Source organism: Haliotis cracherodii, unplaced genomic scaffold (genome assembly GCF_022045235.1).
Source record: "Haliotis cracherodii isolate W230 unplaced genomic scaffold, xgHalCrac1.p SCAF_8, whole genome shotgun sequence".
Classification (NCBI taxonomy): domain Eukaryota; kingdom Metazoa; phylum Mollusca; class Gastropoda; order Lepetellida; family Haliotidae; genus Haliotis; species Haliotis cracherodii.
In genome coordinates, this window is record NW_027266341.1 from 37066450 (window position 1) to 37087117 (window position 20668).

At 38.2% G+C, this 20668-nt stretch overlaps 2 protein-coding genes across 3 annotated transcripts; both read right to left on the reverse strand.

Annotated features, from left to right (window-relative positions):
* Positions 1-1526: 1526 nt before the first annotated feature.
* On the reverse strand, positions 1527-10924 carry LOC139450385 (cysteine and tyrosine-rich protein 1-like). Of its 2 annotated transcripts, XM_071232078.1 has the most exons (5): positions 10744-10924; positions 8305-8480; positions 4636-4735; positions 3683-3876; positions 1527-2074 (listed from the first exon to the last, which is right to left on the reverse strand). In XM_071232078.1, the coding sequence occupies exons 2-5, from the start codon at positions 8351-8353 to the stop codon at positions 1809-1811; spliced, it is 609 nt and encodes a 202-aa protein (XP_071088179.1). In that variant the 5' UTR covers positions 8354-8480; positions 10744-10924; the 3' UTR covers positions 1527-1808. The 2 variants fall into 2 exon arrangements, with proteins under 2 accessions (XP_071088179.1, XP_071088178.1); XM_071232077.1 differs by lacking the exon at positions 10744-10924 and having other exon boundaries at positions 8305-8619.
* A 1728-nt stretch (positions 10925-12652) lies between these two features.
* LOC139449896 (uncharacterized) lies at positions 12653-20348 on the reverse strand. The gene is made up of 5 exons (XM_071231486.1): positions 20229-20348; positions 18397-18532; positions 15903-16069; positions 14045-14107; positions 12653-13598 (listed from the first exon to the last, which is right to left on the reverse strand). The coding sequence occupies exons 1-5, from the start codon at positions 20275-20277 to the stop codon at positions 13531-13533; spliced, it is 483 nt and encodes a 160-aa protein (XP_071087587.1). The 5' UTR covers positions 20278-20348; the 3' UTR covers positions 12653-13530.
* Positions 20349-20668: the final 320 nt, after the last annotated feature.

Genomic DNA, 20668 nt, shown 5'->3' on the forward strand with positions numbered 1-20668 from the left:
TTGTGAAAAACGCGCACTTGTTATATGTGTATCATTGTCGTTTGGGATCAAAGTTCAAAAACAAACTTAAACAAACAAATATAATTGTTTAAACTTGCGCATATATATTTTATACAAATCTTGAATACTACTGCGTAATATTTTAAATAACAAACGCACATATTCATACAAATCTGAGTAATATATTAGGCTATAATAAAATAATACATTAATACAATAATTTCGTAATAAGCCTCTATATGAATTACAAGAATGCATATTGTACGAATCTCCATGCTTCGGTTTTAAGTACTTATAACGCATACAAGGAGAACTACAATGTAAGACATGAAATATATCCAAACTAATCACATGTCCATCAAAGGTTTCATAAATATTTTAGTATTTTAGTATTTCATCGAATAGCAATTAAATATTTACATACATGTATAGTGTAATTATTGCATGAACATACAATTTTTAAAAAGATAATGAAATAATAAACCATAATGAAAAGCAGTACACTAAAAACAACATGATTGTGTTTTCAATTCACCTTCAAGAACACATGAAATCTGTAAAACAATGTTGATATATAAAATCACTACTGTGGCTTCCAAATAAACAAATGAGCATGCAGACTATTCAGGTGATGATGTTCGCTCATGCAGGTGTGTTATGTTCATAAATAATTTTAATTGATATATGTTCCACTTAACAGTAAATAGGCACAAGACACCTGTCTCGCCCAACTCAAACTTTAACAGTGGTGTTGAATTTCTGAATTACTGAAGTTAATTTACCTTTCATACCATAGTTCTTGCCAAAGTTATATATGTCAAATCATATCATCAATAATGTTAGCCTGTGTATTCTACAATAGACGAAAAGGTCTATTAATCGTTTTCAATCTAATGAAGGTTGGATAAACCATTAAAACTACGTTTTGAACAATAGATATGTTATACACTTGCATTTCTTCTAGTCTTTCCTCTGAATACACTTATGAACAACACATGAGTCTCGATGAAGAGGGTAAATAACATTTCCATGCCGATACTTGTGTGTGGAGGCTTAAAATATATTTATCGTGAGATCTTTAGTCGTTGACAACGTTATTAAATGTCTAAACGCCAGAAAGAAATGTCTTTGATGAAAATGGTTGCACATTTATCCATTCAGGGGTTTGTAAACATAAAAATAACCAACGCAAGCGAATAACCAGTCTCAAACGAAACGGATCCCATTCTACATAAAAGGTAACCTTAAAACGCCGTGAAACATATATGAATGGACAACTGAAAATTAATGATGACACCAGGTGTTCACGAACAGGGTAAGCGTGCCCTGCTCTACCGATAGCACCCGCTCCTCGGGCAAATTAACTATAAAAGTCGTACTCCTGCCATGCGACGGCGGCAGGTAAACAAAACCACACAAAAACGGAAGGACCAGAAATCCAACCACATCGTAGCGCTTTTGATTATTTGTTCAAACTAAAAACTGTACGTTAATTTTGAAATACGTATGCTGTGAATAAGTGCGAATATTTTCAGCTTACAGTTAAAGAAAAGACGTTTCAGAAATATGTTCGATTTGCAATACAATTAGGGTTGAGGGGCAAATCTAATCAGGCAAATCAGTCTAATTGATAAAGCTTATGGAGCAACTTGAGGACTCCACAAAATATAGTCCAATGTGATGGTAGAAGAAACTAGGTGGGTCCAATGGAAGTATATGGAAACTTCTGATGCACCTTCATGCAACATATGTCTTTGTAGAAGTATATTGTTCATCAGCCAGGTGATTCTCTACCACTATAGGCTAATTTAAACGTTGGCTGTTATGGCTTTGGTGGGTTCGGGGTTGTTTTCAAAATGCTGAGCAGCATCAGGATGTGTAAAGGGAGGGACCGCTCCACCAGGTGCTGGGAAGACGGCTTGTCCTTGTGTTGGATCATAGACTGGTCCTGGTCCGGGGGAGTAGGGTGGTGGAGGCTGTGCCATCCCTGCAGGTTGGGGGTAGTACGTACCTTGAGCAGGCTGAGATGGGTAGATGTATCCCGCATTATATGCAGCACCGGTGGGGTTTGTACCTGGATAAAGGATAAAGGATACATTTGAGGCTAGTAAGGGTATTACTTCACTTTGTCAACGGCAATAAGTTATTCTGCATCAGCCTTATAGGCATATAGTAAAACAACAGAGCAGCCAAATTCGTAATGATAAGAAGCATGTCATATTTTAATACTACCCCCTGTACAAGTACAAGCCTGCTTTTTCGTATATATGGGAATATTGAAAAGCAAGCATAGAACCACATAGCAACATTAAGATATATTTTCTTTCAAGAACTATAGAGCAGTAAAATAGTAACATTATCATACACGTTTTGAATAAAATCATGTGGTGATTGGTAATGGTCCGCGGCGCCTGAATATCAATATTATAAATGGCAAAAGAATTGTATGAACTTGTATGATTAGGTGCATATTATCCATTTATTTAAGAGTTCCAGATTTAAGCAACGTATAGATTTAACACTAGTATTGAATGTCCTTACTCGACTGTGATTTTGAAAGTTATCTAAAAGCACCACATACATAATAGTGAGTGAGTGAGGTGAGTTTTACGCATCAGTAGTATTTCGTTCTTGCCATGCAATCATATTGCAGGGGGACACACTGGCCATGCTCCATGTTGTTATGGGTCTATTTAATGAGTCTTAATTAACTTTTAACAAACGTCACTTTTTCTATGTCTTCATAACGTGAAGTTCACCAACATCAGAGCCAGGGCAATGGTATGGAGTTGTTGATTGAAATATTGTAAACATGCCATCACAGGGAATAAAGCCACACTGCTGTTGGCAATGATTGATAGCTTGTGATGCCAATGATAGTTTTAAGAGACAATACTCCCCCGATATCTGTACAACTACTATGAGTTGACCTTTTTAACCATCTTCCTCACACGTGTGGTCACTATATATAGCTCACGGTTTCTAGTATTTTTATTTCCGATAAAAGAGAATATGCCCATATTGTATATGCAACTGCAATTCATGAACGATTCAATCCAGCGGTTATATTTCAATTCATGTCACTAGACTAAATGATTGCTGTCAAAATAGGGACATTATACTTAACAAGAAATGTATTAAAAGGCAGTGACAAGTCCGGTCGGGTTTGAACCAATGAGATTGCAGCACACACTTCCACTCGCATTTACTGTTTATGTAGAAACGTTGTATTGAGACTAACAACTGAATGATACGATTGGTGATTAAGTCTTTTGGTGTATTATAAACGTACATTTGGTTCCTTAAGATGACAAAAAAATATTTCCTTAAAGTTTGAGACATACTTCCCGTAATAAGAGAAAACCAAACAAACTTAATTGTGAAACAAGTTGACATTCTCAGAGACTTTAAGAAAGGAAACCACAAAGACAAATGCATAAATGTCATCATAGCACACGCCACGTTGTGGAGCAACACCAACACACAAAAGATTTGAACTGGTACAAGCTTCCTGGTATTCCACTTGATTCATCAACGATAGTGATGTTGTTCCTTTTAAAAGTATAATTAAAGATTGAAGCTGTTACGTATCGTACGTATCTACTACTTATTGATGGCTTATACATATTGATGGGTTATACATATTGATGGATTATACATATTGATGGAGCATGTGTAGTACCTGTTGATACAACGGCAAGTTGTTGGTTGGTGGTCACGACGTGACCTCGATGACCTTGAGATGACCTACAGCAGCAGACACAGCACAAAACTACTCCTGCGATTATGGCGATCAAGATGAGTGAACAACCCACGGAGACCCCGATAATCACGTTTGACACTGCATGCCTGGTGCCGGTGGAGACTGAGGTGGTGCTAGAAGAAACACGAATTAGTTACACAGTTGGAAGTCTAACTGGATCTATTACGACCGGACCTGGGCCAGACAAACAAGTGATTGATAGTATGATAAACGGCAGAGAATAAACATCCTTGAGTATATGTATCAGTAACAGATTCCATTGGCAGAAGCGGTGAAAACCATATGAATGGATCACTGAAAAATTAGAGATGACACTGATGAAAACGGTAAGCATGTCCTTCCCTACCGTATCACCCGCCACACACGCAGCTTGTGTAAAAAGAAAGTGTTTGTTTCTTGCCAAACCAGCAGCACTCAAAACACTTTCCTTAATCATACAACATCTCTGCTAAACTTCCCATGCCATCGAGGACACGTTGTCGCTGTATCTGACCCTCCGATCAAATGAAGTCGCTTTTGTGAAAGACAATATCGGGCCCCCACGAGGGACAATTGCAAATAATTTGTTATCACTCTAATTTTGTGAAACTACCGGCAACTGCGTTTCGCTAGATAACAGGCTTAAAAATGTATCTGATTTTCACAGTTTCGTACACTGAATTTATTTCTGAAGTATTTATGGTATGTCACCATAGTAACCAACGTAATGTATATGATACTGTATGTTTAAATCAAGCTACATAATCTGATTTGGTATGTGACTGCATTTTCACATTTTTGCTGATGAAATAATGCGAGTAAATTGGGATAGGAATGTCTGCTTGTTATAATCTTTAACGTCACAAGTGATGCATCTTTACAATCATACTTACCAACAATACCTGAAAGAGCTTGACCCACAACATGAATCGTCACACGTCAGTGTCCTGGTACGAAAATTCCTATACTCGGTGCACACTTCAAAGGCATAGGCTGAAAATTGAATGTTGAAATTTATATTCTGTCGACGTACATCTATGTCAGATCGACAAATTTCGTAAATACTTTTCGACAGGCATCATTTTATAGATTATTTGACATGAAATAAAATTAAAAAGTTATTAATTATCTACCCGTATTGATATAATTAAGATAAGATCCACTAACACATAAGCAATAGAGAAGGGGAGATGGGAAAATATTTGACCCGAAGACAACACTTGTAGTGATTGTAATATGAATGATTTATCAGACGAATATCAGTATTTATTATCCTGTCCATATTTTGATTATCTTTGTAGACATTTTCACCAAAATCATTTACAGGGTCAAATCAAATATTTTCGAACTTGATAAATGATCAAGTACCGATCATCCTTCTGAATTAAGAAAACTCGCACATTTTGTAAACGCATTGTTGACCAGTTTTAATTAAACACTTAAATCATGAAGATACGTTGCAGTAAAGTGAATGTAAATTCTCATACACTGCTTACAGTGCATCTGTAATTCTACTTATATGCCTTCATTCATAAAAATGACATTGTTATTACCTTGAAGCGAAATATGCGTTTTGTATTTGTTGTTGAAAATGTATGATATATAATATGGGACGAGAAACTGAAAAAGATTGACTGATTGAAACGCTTCACAATTTAATCTTTGAGACAGCTGATCAGACGTCTGCATGAGTGAGTGAGTTGAGTTTAACGCCGCTTTAAACAGTATTTTAATGACGCAGGCCAAAGACTAAGTAAGCTGCTGACATACAAAGGATCACAAGCTGTAGGAATCTTACATTCTATTCCATGACCAGCAGCTTCCATTTAAAATTGTTAATATCATTTCACAATACAAAACACTCCTTTAAATATGGATTTTTAGCTTTCATTGACTCTTCATGTTGGACTTCATACTGTTAAAAGTGAGCGAACATCAATTGCGCAAATAATTTCGGTGTAAACATCCCACTTCAGACTCAATCTACATTCATAAATGTTTCGAATATCTTAACGGATGTGCGCTAGACTGAATTCAGTGTATTTAAGTTAGTCTAAAATATGTGTTTTTCCTTACATTTTTTAACTGAAAAAAGAAGGCCAGTGTGTATTTAATTATTTAACTTTTTAAATTATTAAACCACGCAAGTATAAAACGTTCAGATACAAGAAAACATCCTAATCTCCACATGTTTGTGTGTTTATTTGGCACCAAATGGATACAAATGTGCGCATTTACGTATTTTCCTCATTTTATAAAGTCGAGCAATATTCCTACTGAAGATGTTACATGGCGCTATGAAGCCACGAAACGAGGTTACACAGCAGTGACGTCTTAGTGAAAATACGTTGCGGCCTTTTGACGTGAGCAACAAGCAGGAATTGATTCACGTGTTCTTTGATATATAACAGCCTTTATCTTATTGCCCAAATACATTTACTACCCAATATTAAGATTTAGAACATCCAATCATTGTTTACCTATTGAGACAGGGCGTTGGTATAATACTCCAAGGGAATTTAGAACTTGTAAAATGTGTGACTCTCCGACCATTGCAGACGAGTTTCATTATATATTTCGTTGTCCTGCTTTTGATGAAAATAGAAAAAGATTTATTTCAACAAAACTAACCAAATTTTCAAATATGGTATCTTATAGACAGTTGTTAACATCATCAGATTTCACTGTTTTAAGAAACTTAGCAAAGTTTATAAATGTTATCTTCTCTGTAATATGAAAACTTAGATGAAAGACATGCTTATTATATCTACAACTGTTTACCTACAATATTTTGTTTTAGTCCGCCGCCATTTTGACTTTTTGTATATAATGATTGACATGTAAAATGTACTCTAATACCACCATGCGTGGTTCTCTGGAGAGTAAAGTGAAGTGAAGTGAAGACTATTTGACTTTAATTCTACGATTCGTGCCTGCAACCGTTCACTTTGACGATAGTATTTCATAAAATAAGTCGCAAAAGGACGCCTGATACACGACCGTTCGAACACAAATACATACCAGCAAACATACATGTACTTAACAGTGTCTAAATGCCCTGTGTGTAGATGTCATGTAGTTCACATTAATCAAAGATTTCTATCATCGCTTGAACACTAAACAGGAATAAAACAAGATCCGCTGTCTCATCAACGCCCGCAAACACGTCACCATCAGATCATATCAAGTCTCTGTCTAAACGAGGGCACTGGTGATCCAGGCGTCACGGCGCCGGAATTAACTATGCAGAGTTGTGTCCCTTGGGCTATGGGGAAACCTATGCTTTATGTGGTGGTGGTGTGGTGTCGATGTTTCTTTACGAAAAAAAGTATATACGTAAAACAACATTAATGAATTGTCCTCAGTGTGTGTGTGTGTGTGTGTGTGGGGGGGGGGGGGGGGGGGGGGGGCTGATGTGGGTTTTAATCATAATAAATAGAGAGCTGAGATTTTTCCAGTCGCATTTCAAATTATACATATGGACGGAATGCTGAAATTTTCTCACTATCTACTTAAATATAATTTAACAGTACAGACATATGTGCTTTTATAACAATCCACGTATTTCTGCGTAAAAAAAAAATTGATTGATTTATGGCCCTATTTAGCTATTGGATCCCCCGCCCCAAGTTATCAAAACAAATCACACCGCTCAATAGCGCTGAGTAGTACGTACTTCCTAAAAAGCAATAGATGCGGAGTAGATGTCATCAAAGTGGAAGTCCTCACCGAAGCAATGGTAATACTCCCGGATGTCCATTCTGTAATTTCTAGTTTTGGATGACATATTGTTCTCAGTAACCGTAATGTGAAAATAGATAGTTGATTGGTTTTATATTCAAGTTGGTATTTCCGCTATTCAACGTGTTCAGTGAGGCCCTCTTATCAACAGTCATTTCTGAGACATAAATGCAAATTATAATTACCGTATTCGACGTAATAAGCGCCCCGCTCTAATAAACGCCCACGCCGATATTTGCTAATATATTGGCTAGTGAACAATCCCAATTAGCACCCCTTCCGATTGATAAATGTACACAAGACTTATTTATTCGCGTATAATACGCACTCGTTATATGCACACTTAATTATGGGCAATTAAATTCGGGAAAAATATATCTGTCGTACATAAACATTTCAGGCTGTCAGCATAAACCACGAAATTAATCAAGTCAACGTTTTTTTCACCAAAATAATATTCTAATTTTGAGAGCGCCCTAGGCGCTTATTACGGTAATTAAGTCTACGCTTATTTTTTTTGCATTTATAATTAACTCGAACGTTAATTTCAATATTTATATTACATACTATTCAAAAGAAGTTAAAGAACACCCGATTCCTTCATATGACTATGGTTAGTCATTAGAGGAAGCGATAGAGCGATAAAGCGATAGAACGAGAAAGCGATAGAACGAGAAAGCGATAGAACGAGAAAGCGATAGAGCGAGAAAGCGTTAGAGCGAGAAAGCGAGAAAGCGATGTCCCCTCTCGGCCACCATAGTCAATAGTATTTGTTGGCACAGTTGTCAAGGGTAGTAGTCGTATAGCATGTATATACTCACAAACAGCAGTCAGAGTGAGAAGTATCCATCCACGTTTCAGAAAGTACATTGTGAACACACACCTGACTACACTTCACCAAACAGATAGTGACGTCAACCTTATTCCTTGTAGCCAAACGATTCCTGGCTGGACGAAGTCCTCGTTGGTATCTACGTGTTCTGTACGTTCAGTAACACTGTAATATTAACTCTGCTGGTTACTCAGTATGTGAATTACTAACTATGTGAGCGATATGACTTCTTGTCCCAGATGTCCAGAGACCAAGTGTGTGATTAACAGTCTTTATACAGCCTTGTCACCACGAGCTAGCTGTGTCATCGTACGGGGGTAGAGTGCAGGAAAAGCGGATATGTACGGGAAATGACGGCTTGCATGACCCGGACGAATACTCCGAATTTTGCCTTGTGTTGCACATAAATGGTACTCATGCGCAGTCATTCAATCGTGACAACACAACTACGTTACATTTAGTGTCAATACATTTATTAGCGTTAGGTTGATATAGAGAATCTCACCCGAGTGTCTTTTCATATCAAATATATCAACACGGGTTGATAAAAGTGGCAAAATTCCGAGGCTTGCCGAAGATGTTTGCCACTTTTATCAACGAGTGTTGATATATTTGATATCAAAAGACACAAGGGTGAGATTTTATTTCTCATCCAACATCATTCTTTCAACTTTTTCAATTTGTAGACAGTAATTAGCAGTGTTTTCAGTGTAAAAAGTACTGCTGACAGCCTCAGTAGCAGAGCCATTAGTGATGTCATTTGATTGTGACGTCATGGTAACCGGTGACGTCACAATGGTCTGCAAAGCATTGTGATGTAATTTCATTGCAGCGATATCTACAGTATAGATATCGCTTGATCTCATCCAAGCGATATCTCCTGTGGGGGCCAGTTTTGGATGATAAAACTATAATACACCATATAATAACCATAATAAATTAATTATTACATTTAAATCACTGTCCGCCTCACATCATGTTGCTGTCAATCAGGACCTAAGACAATAAAACACGCTTCATGTGTCGCTTCTTTCTTTCCTTGACTCCTGTCAAACATGCATGCATTACACCCGTCGAAACTTAGTGTACACAAATGCCTAGAGCCAAAGTTTAAAAAATATTTTTATTAACTATATGATGCCTCCTGTCTCAGTTTATATTGGAAAGTTATTCAAGAAAAGATAATGATAAATTTATTGTGGCCTGAATTTGGTTACTTAAATCGATGTAGGTGGTGAATATATTGTAATTTAAATTCTCTAAAGAAAGGAAGTTATAAGGACAAATAGAATACAGTTATGGTATAAGGTGTGGTTGAGGAGGGTATTACCCCGCTTTTAGGATTCACAAATTGCACCCATGTTCGGATTGAACTCGGGTATTTGGCGCGACGAGCCGACTCTTTAACCACTGGACTCACGAACAAGCGCTTATAACCGGGAGGTAACGGAAAGTAGGTTATTTACGAGTGAACATGTCATGTTTTCTACAGCCTCTCATGGTGGCTAAAGTCATTTAAAAAAAAATTGATATCACTATTTTTTACTTGGAAAATTTAGGTCTAGATCTATACACACTTTCATTTAATGCACGTGACTTCATGTTTACACTGACAGCCTGTATCGCGGACTAAAATAGTTCCTCAAAAAGAGAGGTGACACGAGTGTATGCAAGCTCAACGTCCTCTACATGAACATCTGTTGCCGTTTGTTTCAAATATCATTGGAGGAGAATGGTCTGTTAAGATGTGCATCAAGTACAAGACGTCAAAATGGCTGACACGATAAACGTGAAGGGAGATATTTCCGAAGTTGTTAATGAACCTGTGGCGGTTACATGTATTAGTCATCATTGATCAATTGGCCGATCATTGAAAGGGGATTATAAAAATGTGTCAAATAGACACTATGGTAAATTCGTAGATTGCTGTAGACTGTCACTGTCAGCCTAGACATGGATGGTTTGGATGTGCATCTATCGTATTGTTCTCTAGGATGGGTCGTAGCGAGGATATTGGTGAACGATCACGCAGTCAGATTCTCTGACGTTTCTCAATGTATGACTAAACGCCAAGTTCAAGGTTAAAGGGTCTAAATGATGAGAAAACAACGCTTCTCTATGTAAACGTGCAAGGGAATTCCCAGGGGTTCCCCCAGGAATGCGTTATTAGTCCGTCAGTGCTTATGTCATTTCAAGAATACGGTCTCTTCAAAAGCGTATGAACTTGTGTATTGAACGTCAATTGTATGCTCAAGTGACCGACCTCTCGTCCAATGTAAAAGTTCTATATAGTAAATATTTAACATTAAAAAAAATACTGCATAATAAACAACTCCCACTCGTCCTTTGTTTCTTATATGAGATAATAACATCATGTACAGCCTCTTCAAGGATGCTATTAAAATGTACAAATTTTTAACATACTCACGCGTTTTTAATTAATGAAGACTCCCAGAAAACAATCCGACCTCCATTTTATGAACAGGAGGTTAAGTTAGGTATTTACGGGATATTCTCATAATTTTCACGTCGATCATCTATATTGTTTCTCTCAAATAACGATTGTCAGATCTCTCCCACTTTTGAATGCGATCGTTCGGCCATTGCTCTTATCTGCGTTGCCTAAATACATCTATGAGGAACAACTCAATAGACACTTCCCTCTTTAAAATAGCGTCGTCCAATTTACGTCATCAAGTCGCGAGCGCATGTTTAAATCTCCAGAAATGATAGAATAATGTTTCATCGTGACACAAACCACACCTCGCTCTTCATTGTTTCTTGCGTAGCTAGTTTATATTCACAAATAGACTTCTCTTTCTTCTTCATTTTCATCTTGCATACAATAATGAAGACACCGACGTATCTTTCAAAACATTCATTTAACCAAAAGTATAATGTAAATTACAATCAATGGAGACACATGAGGTATTACGAATGGTACAGGCCAAACGAAACAATACATGCCATGAAGCAGTCACTATTGTTATGCAAACCGGAACTGAGACTGAAAGTCGTGGTTAAACACATACTTCACCTCTTTCTACATCCGGTAATTCAGATCAATACTAATGCAAGATGCACAATATAGCATGTCGTTCATAATATGGCATTAAATACAAATTCAGCCTCAACCATGAAAATTAAGATAACCTACTTAAGGAATTTATATTACTTCGAGGAAATATTAAATGCTAATAAGTAAGATGCATTTCGTTTGAAAGCTAATTCTACTTCCAATGACATTTGTATTAAGCCCCAACAGGAAATATCAAATGCTGATAAGTTAGATGCATTTCGTTTGAAAGCTAATTCTACTTCCAATGACATTTGTATTAAGCACCCAACACATGTTGTTTAATTTAATCTCATATTAACGCTACTCTACATAAAATAATAAAGACAACTATATGTTTCAATGTATTCATTTTTATCATTAGTAATATTCAAATAAAAATCAGTGGAGACAAATCATACAGACAAAACGAAACAATATGAAACATGATATGATGCAGTCGTGGTTCAACATCTATTATAGTATCCCTGGTTGTTCTAGCAGGCGCTACTGTGTTTCAGTAAATCCTCACATTCCTCAATCTACCATAGTGTCTGTGTCTGTTCGGTTAAATATACATTATCTATACAAGTTTACGCTGTCGGTAGATCAGTGTTTTGGTGTTGTAACTTCGTATATAGACATATTAATGTGACAATCAGTCTTTTTCATTTGGTTCTTTAGCTTGGTAACATTGCCAAAGAACATATAACATGTGACATGTGCTAACCTTTTGGATAATTGATTGCTGTTTCAGCAAATCCTCTAATTTAGTATACAGTGTATATGACCTTATATTCAATTGACAACCAACAGTGCTGTCACACACACAAACACAGGGAACAGAGAAGGTCGATTTACTTTGAGTGTGCCTAAGTCAAGAAAGTGAGACAAAGCATAGCCAAGTAATAATAACTCAAGATTGCATTCGGGGGTACGGGTGGCCATGGCCCAGTCGTCTAAGGCGCCGCGATTCGCTTGGTCACGCCAGAAACCTATGATTGTGGGTTCGAATCCCGGTTCGCCCCGATTTTGTTTTTAGGTTTGTCAGGACCATACCCGTGCTCGTGGGTTTCACCGAAGTGGTAAACGTCTGAGCCCTGCATCACTTCTGGATTTCCTCCCACATTAAGCTGACACGCCGTGATATAGCTGGAATTCTATTCAAAGCGGCGTTAAACCCAACTCACTCACTCACTTACTCACTCACTCACTCACTCAAGATTGCATTCCAATGACATTAGCGCAATGAAACACATAAATATACAAAACAAATATTACATAGCATGCATTGTCAACTTTATAAACAAATATATTACATGTCACACATCCGCCGCTGAAGGTCGAATTCTATTCCAGGTCACACAGGAAGTACAAGTACGTACAGTGTTTGTGTGGTACGTACAGTGTGTGTGTGGTACTCCCGTGAGGTCATATCAAGGATATACAAGCCATATGGTTTACAAGAGTTTCAAGATGTGATATTTCTTGTTCTTGTAGCCAACCCGTCTCAGTACATCCGATCAAATCATCTCTGCAGTGGACTAGCTCGAGCTTATGTATGTTTCCTTTTACACTACATAAGTCTATTACTGAGTCTAAACTTTGAAAAAGAGCATTTTCGATATGTTCAATTTCTACATGAATCAGATCTGTTCCTTTAAGTTTGCCTATGTTCATCAGATGGTTTTAGGAAAGACATTATTCTTTTCCATGAGGGTATTTATATTATTGTGAAACCTGTTTTGAGAACTTCAATTACTGAGAAGTGCAGCCTTAAACAAAGATAGTATTCCATTGCCAATGATGGTTTAATGTTCGTATTGTCAACAGTGACTTTTTTTTAACAACAATGGTGAACAAATTCATTTTGGAGAACCAAATAAATTACCTCCCATGACTATCACATGTTTGACATTTTCCCCGAGAACTTTTCTTTAGAAACGCTATAAATAACTACTTTTCCATGTAGATTCATTCAGGATAATACAGACCCGTTTTCAATGGCACAGTATACACAGTCTTCTTGTTCATGTCAAATATAAGCATTTCACGTTGTAATTATAACGTACTATTCATGTAATATTTGACTAATCGAATGGTCTAATTATGTCCACTGGATGGGGCATCAACTGGTCCTGTTTGTGCCACTCCTGCTGGTTAAGGGGAGGTACCTTCTGTTGGAGTGACCTTTAGTTCATCATTTGCAGTAGTAGGCATGTTTGTACCTGGATAGAAAAAGACTGTTCATGTAATGTTGCTTGAACGTCACAGGCTTAATGTACGAAGTGTTCGGCAAGCCAATGCCATTACGAATGTCTATTCGATTACTGTGCAGAGGTCGCTGTCAAACATTTTGCTTGTACCATTTTAATGTGCAAAATTTGCTTATAAAAACTATAAATATATTACTAACATTATCCGCACAATCAAATTTTCGGGATCACCCTGTCGTCTGCTGGTTCATACATTACTATTAATCAAAGTCTCTCAGATCCTGATACGGCAAAGGGAAGTAATTCTACTGTGACATCTGTGAATTTGTAATAATAGGAAGTGAAACGAATGCGAGTCTCTTCACTGGTTGTATTTAAAGAACAAATTGAAACCGAACCCCTCGGCCCGATGTATAAATTGTTATCTTTATAAATAGCCTGAAACGTGCAGAGTGTACCTTTGTGAGGTGGAGTTTGATCTGCTTCATCGTTTACAACAATGGTTGGTTTTGTATCTGGATCTACAATGAAACAAAGAATGTTATTCTCATTTTAACCTGGAGACAATCAGTGTGAATGTTGTTTGAGAAGCTTTACGATCACAGACAGTTTGCTTCGACAATAGATTTGGAAATAGATAGAATTGCCAAATTGCGTGGAAGGGATTTAAACTGGCTCACCATACTCCTTGGTAACCGGTGAATATACCCCTTGGTGACACGTGAGTATACCCCTTGGTGACCGGTGAATATACTCCTTGGTAACTGGGGAGTATACCCCTTGGTGACCGGTGAGTATACCCCTTGGTGACCAGTGAATGGCCTTAACAATGCAGGTTCATGGTTTACAGAAGCTGCTGACATCAAGGGCGTGGAATAGTTGCATACTGCAGGTATTGTCGTATAAAGCAGTTGGTTACAACTTGGTAGAACACCTTTTGCCTGTTTTATGTTGTAGAACATATGTAGAGAATCTCACCCATGTGCCTTTTGATATCAAATATATCTACACAAGACGATAAAACTCTCGGAGTCTTAAACCTTCATCGACGAGTGTTGATATACATGCTATCAAAAGATCCAAGGGTGAGATTCTAGGTATCATCCAACATCATTCCTCCAACTTTATCAGTTAGCAGACAATAAAAAGCACTCTCTTAAGTGTAAAAAGTACTGCTAACAGCTTCAGTAGGAGAGCCATTAGTGATGTCATTTGATTGTGACGTTATGGTTACCAATGACGTAACAATGGTCTGCAAAGCATTCTGATGCAATTTCATTGCGGCGACATCTTTAATGTAGATATCGCTTGATCGATACCTCCTGTGGCAGCCAGTTTTTGAGGCAGCCAGTTTTTCATTATATATATATTCTTGGCCTTTGTCGGTATGGGGGCGGGAGTGTTATGGTGTCATACATGAAAGGCCATCTGACTTAATTATTGTGAATGGACATTTCACTGGCCAGTGATGTGTTGACGAAATCTTGCCTCTGTAGTTTCATTCTCTAGAATTATGGGCAGAAATGTTGAACTTATAAGATGACATTTTCTTAACACGTCCCGTGTAGAGCATCTGTGGGATGGCTTCGGGTGGCGAATGTACGCCAGAGACCCAGCACCCGCCAACGTGGCCCACCTGGGGGGAGTGTTTCATGTGTCATGGCGTGCAATACCAAGCAACCACACGTCAACGTGGCCCACCTGCGGGGAGTGTTTCATGTGTCATGGTGTGCAATACCAAGCAACCACACGTCAACGTGGCCCACCTGCGGGGAGTGTTTCATGTGTCATGGCGAGCAATACCAAGCAACCATACGCCAAACATACTGCACCGGTCAACATGGCCCACCTGCAGGGGGGAGTGTTTCATGTGCATAGCGTGCAATACCAAGCAACCACACGCCAAACATACCGCACTCGCCAGATATTGATCTAAACGCCCGACACTTATCGCCATTACACCTACACTATCAATTTATCAGTTCCCTTATTTTTTGTCTGTAGTATATATAGCAATTAGTATGGATAGTAAGTGTATCGTATCCGATTTTCTTTGAAAATTGTGATTAAGTTTTAAAGAAATGTCATCATAAACACTAAAAACACTGAAATCGGAATTGCCTTGCGAGCATTAACACAGCAGGCAAGCTCCCACTGGTGACTTGTGCTGCAGTTGGAGTGGTTCATCAATTCTTTGAGAGAAAGGAGCCAAACATTTTTGATTTACCCACACCACATACTTTTTCAAACGTCCAGGACAACCTCACCCACACTCCCCAACATCAAATTGTCTGTTAGTCTATTTTGTATATGTACCTGTAGATTTGTCATCCTCTTTGTCGATGATCCCAACTCGACCTCGAGCTCCCTTTGGTTTCCAGAAGATGACATAGCCCATTAGGATAATTGTTGCAATTATACAGCCCAGGGCAATGAGGCCAACCACCGTCGGCATTACCACATCCCTTACTATGCGTTCATTGCTGAAAGAAAACAACCTTGTGTTATCCCTTGCATGTAATAATGTCAAAATATATCCTTTAGGATGAACACAAAATATGTGTTCCTGAGGAAATATGTCTTCGGGATGGTGACAGTGTGCGAAATGCAAAGAGGATAATATGTACAGCATGTTCAGTAAGAAGGTGCCTGAATGAGCTACTTTGTATCATGTTTTGGACATGACATAGAAGGAAACCATGCCTATACTAATTGCAGTTCAGAAAGATGCCACACTTGTCTAATAAATAGCAACATAGTTCCGTCTCTTCTACAAGTTAACCGCAGTGATAATGCTGGATTATTGTTAAACTTGGTGTAAAACTCACTCACATATGTATGACAGATTGCAGACTATACCCATCGTTTCTACAACGAGACTCTGCCTTGACATAACGGGTGACCTACTGACATTCCATTGAACACCATTTACAAATGGTTCCTGACTGAGATGAGTAAGCTGCTTGTACTCCATTGTCATACAACATGGGAATCCCACAGGCCAGTTGAAAGACGCAAGTAAGTAGTGCTGTGTGTCGAGGGTATATGTACTGGCTGATCCGAGCTTTATTTCCCACATCGTGGATTCTACTGCAACGATCTTCAGTTTATGTATTGACTGTATTTAAGATGGTTGGGTGTTGCGAATGTCAGTCACGATTATGACTGTGAGATATTTAAGCTTACACACTGTTTCGGCTATAGTCAGTTTCTATCTGATGCAATATGCGTCTCAGCTATGTAGCTATGGTGGCTTTATCTGACTACCGCAATAGGAAGTAAACACTTGATTTTGTTTTCTCATTCGGTAAACATTATGATTTTGTTTATAACTGTCGTTGTTTCTGTAATACGGTTATGTGAGGTTAATTATTTGTTCTCTTTGACAAAATCACATGTTATCTTACCTCGTGTAAGCTAGCTCACCTCACTATTATGCATGAGAAGTTCAACTAGGAAGTACTACACTTACTTATCGCACCAGAGCTGCTATATATTCGAAAAACAATTCGATTTTCGTTTTCGTGCAATCAGCTTATCAAATGTTTATTACATATACAAATGCTCGTCACGAGTGAAGGTCTAGCAGCAAAGACATTTCGGCCCAAAATAAATTCAGTGCATTTAGTTTATAGGGCACAGTTTATAGTAATGGTTTCTAGTTTTCAACGATTTGTCTACTTGACCTAATTGTAAGGCAGTGTTCGGTGGATAAGCTAGACTGGTTACTCGTATATAGCGATGTGTGTGCATGTGTGTGTGACTACTTGTACTTGTCCGGACTAAAGTCCGATTTTAGTGCTAGCTCACTGAGGCAGTTATACATGAATACCCCACTCAGACACAGTATACTGACTCCGAGCCGATAAGTCCTTTGTTTACCCTTAGTGCCAAGTGCAAGGCAGGGTAACAACAAGTACCATCTTTCAATGTATTTTCGCGTGGCGCTCTAGATATACTTTGACCTAATGTCAGAGTAATGATTACAGACAAGTCAAACATGCATTTTCTTTTCATAATCCTTTACATTTTCAAAGTATACAATAGTATACTCCACCTTGTCGTAACAACAAGTTTTAATAGCTATTTTAAAATCACTGCATCTAAATCGAAAAAGAACTACTTTCAAGCAAGTGTCTAGGGATGTCAGAACATTCTCTACATTCAGTTGTGTTTTATAGTGGTTCTTCACATTACCAACTTCTTCACAAAACAACTCATAGCCAAATCCATACTGGAAAAGCATATTTACATTTCAGTTGCCCATGTTGTACACCAACTACCATTAAATATTAGTACAATGTGACGTTGGCGTGGTAATCTGTTATCTGGAAGCTGAATAACACTACACCAATATTTGATGTCATGTAAATGAGTTGCAATGGGAACCTCTCACATTCACCCAGGACCATGCCATTAATTACGATGTTATCAGTGGTGTTCTGCCAATTCCTAAGAAAGATTCACAAATGCTTTTCTGTACATATTCAATAAATTTACAATGAGGGGCTTCCATAGCAAAGAATTGACGTTAGCAATGAATTAGATATGTTAAAGTAGGCAGATACACTGATTTTGCGTTGAAAACAATATGCGGACACAACTGCCGTTCTGGCTTGTGAAGTTAAACAAGTTTTAGCGCTGGTCCATACAAGTTTGGATATAAACACTAGTCTCAAGTAGAATGAGACAATTTAAATAGGTTCACCCTTACAACAACATTTCTCTCCAACAGTACATATGTACAGTCGTCCACATTACTGAAGTCCGTGCCAGCTGAACAAGGCGTAGATGAGGGACGTGATCTCACCTGCCACAGCAGTATTCATGGGAGGTTTCCCCGCTTTTGCTCCCGCAGCATATGGTGTCGTCAGGATAGGCGTCATCCTCAAAAGTGCAATTTATTCTTTTTTCACCGAGCCCGATACAAACCTTCGCATCATGTGCTGCAAAAGAATAAACATCATTGACAGTTCATTTCTGGTAAACATCACCATGGTACAAAATACAGCTTTCCCTCAGTATACTATCGCGCTCCCTCGCAATACTACCGACGCTCCATGGGGATCAGACATGGACTCTTCCCAAAGTTTGTGGCCGTTACTTGCAAGTCCGCGATAAGTATTATTAACTAATATCAAATGTTCTCTGTTGTGATATTGTTGGTAATTCTTTTCTTTCTAATTAAGGATTGACTGTGTATTTTTTCGGTTCATTGAGGTATGAATCGAAATACCGATGTGCAAACTATTGTAAGAATCCGATACGCGGAATTAGTGAGTGAGTTGGGTTTAACGCCGCTTTTAACATTATTACAGTTATATTACGGCATGTAAGCTTAATGTGGGAGGAAAGCCCGAAGTGATGCAGGTCTCAGACGTTTACCACTTCGGTGAAACCCACGAGCATGGGTATGGTGCTGGAAAACCTAGAAACATAATCGGGGCGGGATTCGGGACTCGACCCCACAATCATAGGTTTCTGGCGTGCCCAAGGGACGCAACTCTGCACAGCCAATCGCCGCGCCTTAGACCACTGGACCACCCGTGCTCCCTACGCGGAATCAGACAAATATGACGAGATTGATAAACATTCCAGGCGTAGGAGAAGAACTGCATCTATTACGAATCCGAACAAATACGCCAGGGAGAATTAAAGGAGGCTGTTTCAAATGAAATGGTCAGTAACCTCCAGATTCAAGCATTAGTTTCCTGAAAACTGGTAAACACAGTTTGAAAATTGCAAGTTAGAAATGAAATGCGAAGACATGACATTGATTTGTAGAACTGAGATTGTGCAATGCCGGTGTTCATGTTCGTGTGGTGTATTCAGCTATTTAGAACACAGGGGTCACAATGAACACAACGAAAATTAAATTACTTAGATATGTTTCTGTACTTGGTGCAGGAAGAATTCTTCACGAAGCATTTGGCAAAGCAGCACCAAAGCTATAAGAAATAGCCGCCCATCAAATAGTTCCTGGTGGCTTTCCACAGCATTGTGAATAAGAGCCAATAAACTGATACCAATGGCCTTTCCAACTTCAGTATGCATGTTCTGGTTGAAGCTTTGTCACTGAGCTACTGATGAAGCCCTCATAAAAGGCCAAAAACTATTGTTTCTAAAAAAATGATTGACCACAACCATATTACCACATTCATATATAATAAATTGTTGTTGCAACACATTTGACCCATTGTTTTGCCTTATATAGAAGACATTACTAGTCTCAGATGATATTTAAAAGTACATAATAAGTTTCGCGATAAAACACGTTATATCCCTCCGCCGTACGCATTATCTGCCTGTTTTCTGTTCCCGCAGTAACTATTTATAATACCAGTTCCTAAAGGATTGTAATCAATCAATAACATTGATAGATACCAGTACCTGGCTGAATAGTTATAATAGCTACATGGAGTGACACAGTGTGTACACTGTATTTTAGGTTCATACCTGCAAAAACACAGAATTTTTAAAGTTGATTCTTAATTAACAACTGCAGCCCCTGTGTGTTTACACGAACTGAGTTCTGACAGTGACGAAAGCACCACACAGAGGCTAGAATTTGTACTACGGTTACGTCCATTTCATTTCTGATTCTCTTTGACATATGACACAAACAAATAGGTATATACTCACAAACAACAGCCAGTGCAAGAATAATACACACAGTCGTTCGGGACAGCATCCTGCCGAACTCAGAGTATCAGAACCTAATGCAGGTGTACCTAGTGTACCTTCGCCATGATATGTACATACAACGACCAAAACATGTATAGCTGACATTCAATGGAAATAGTCCCACGCCAATCGCCATTATAGCGATCTTTTATGTTGATCTCTTAACGCCGCTCATGGTGCAATGAACATTGAGTAGGACTACATGCATTCATGTATGTCTTTCAGTGTATAGATTATTTGTAACTCTTACAATACCATGAAATACCTTTACTAGGCGACGATATATGTGCATGTATTCAGTGGTTAAGGCACACATACTCACATTCAAAGTGTGTGCCTTAGCTACCGTGAATATAAAATAGACTCGGAGTTGATAATGTCGTTCCAGCGTATTCGAG

Bases quoted from the DNA above. Each gene is read 5' to 3' on its own strand.
- LOC139450385 (XM_071232078.1), bottom strand. From the start codon at position 8,353: ATGTACTTTCTGAAACGTGGATGGATACTTCTCACTCTGACTGCTGTT. The intron at 3,877-4,635 runs GTAAGTATGATT...TGTTTCTTCTAG, and splicing joins AGCTCTTTCAGGTATTGTTG to CACCACCTCAGTCTCCACCG. The intron at 2,075-3,682 runs GTACTACACATG...TCCTTTATCCAG, and splicing joins ACTTGCCGTTGTATCAACAG to GTACAAACCCCACCGGTGCT.
- LOC139449896 (XM_071231486.1), bottom strand. From the start codon at position 20,277: ATGCTGTCCCGAACGACTGTGTGTATTATTCTTGCACTGGCTGTTGTT. The intron at 16,070-18,396 runs GTGAGATCACGT...GTTTTCTTTCAG, and splicing joins CATGAATACTGCTGTGGCAG to CAATGAACGCATAGTAAGGG. The intron at 14,108-15,902 runs GTACATATACAA...GTTTCATTGTAG, and splicing joins AGAGGATGACAAATCTACAG to ATCCAGATACAAAACCAACC.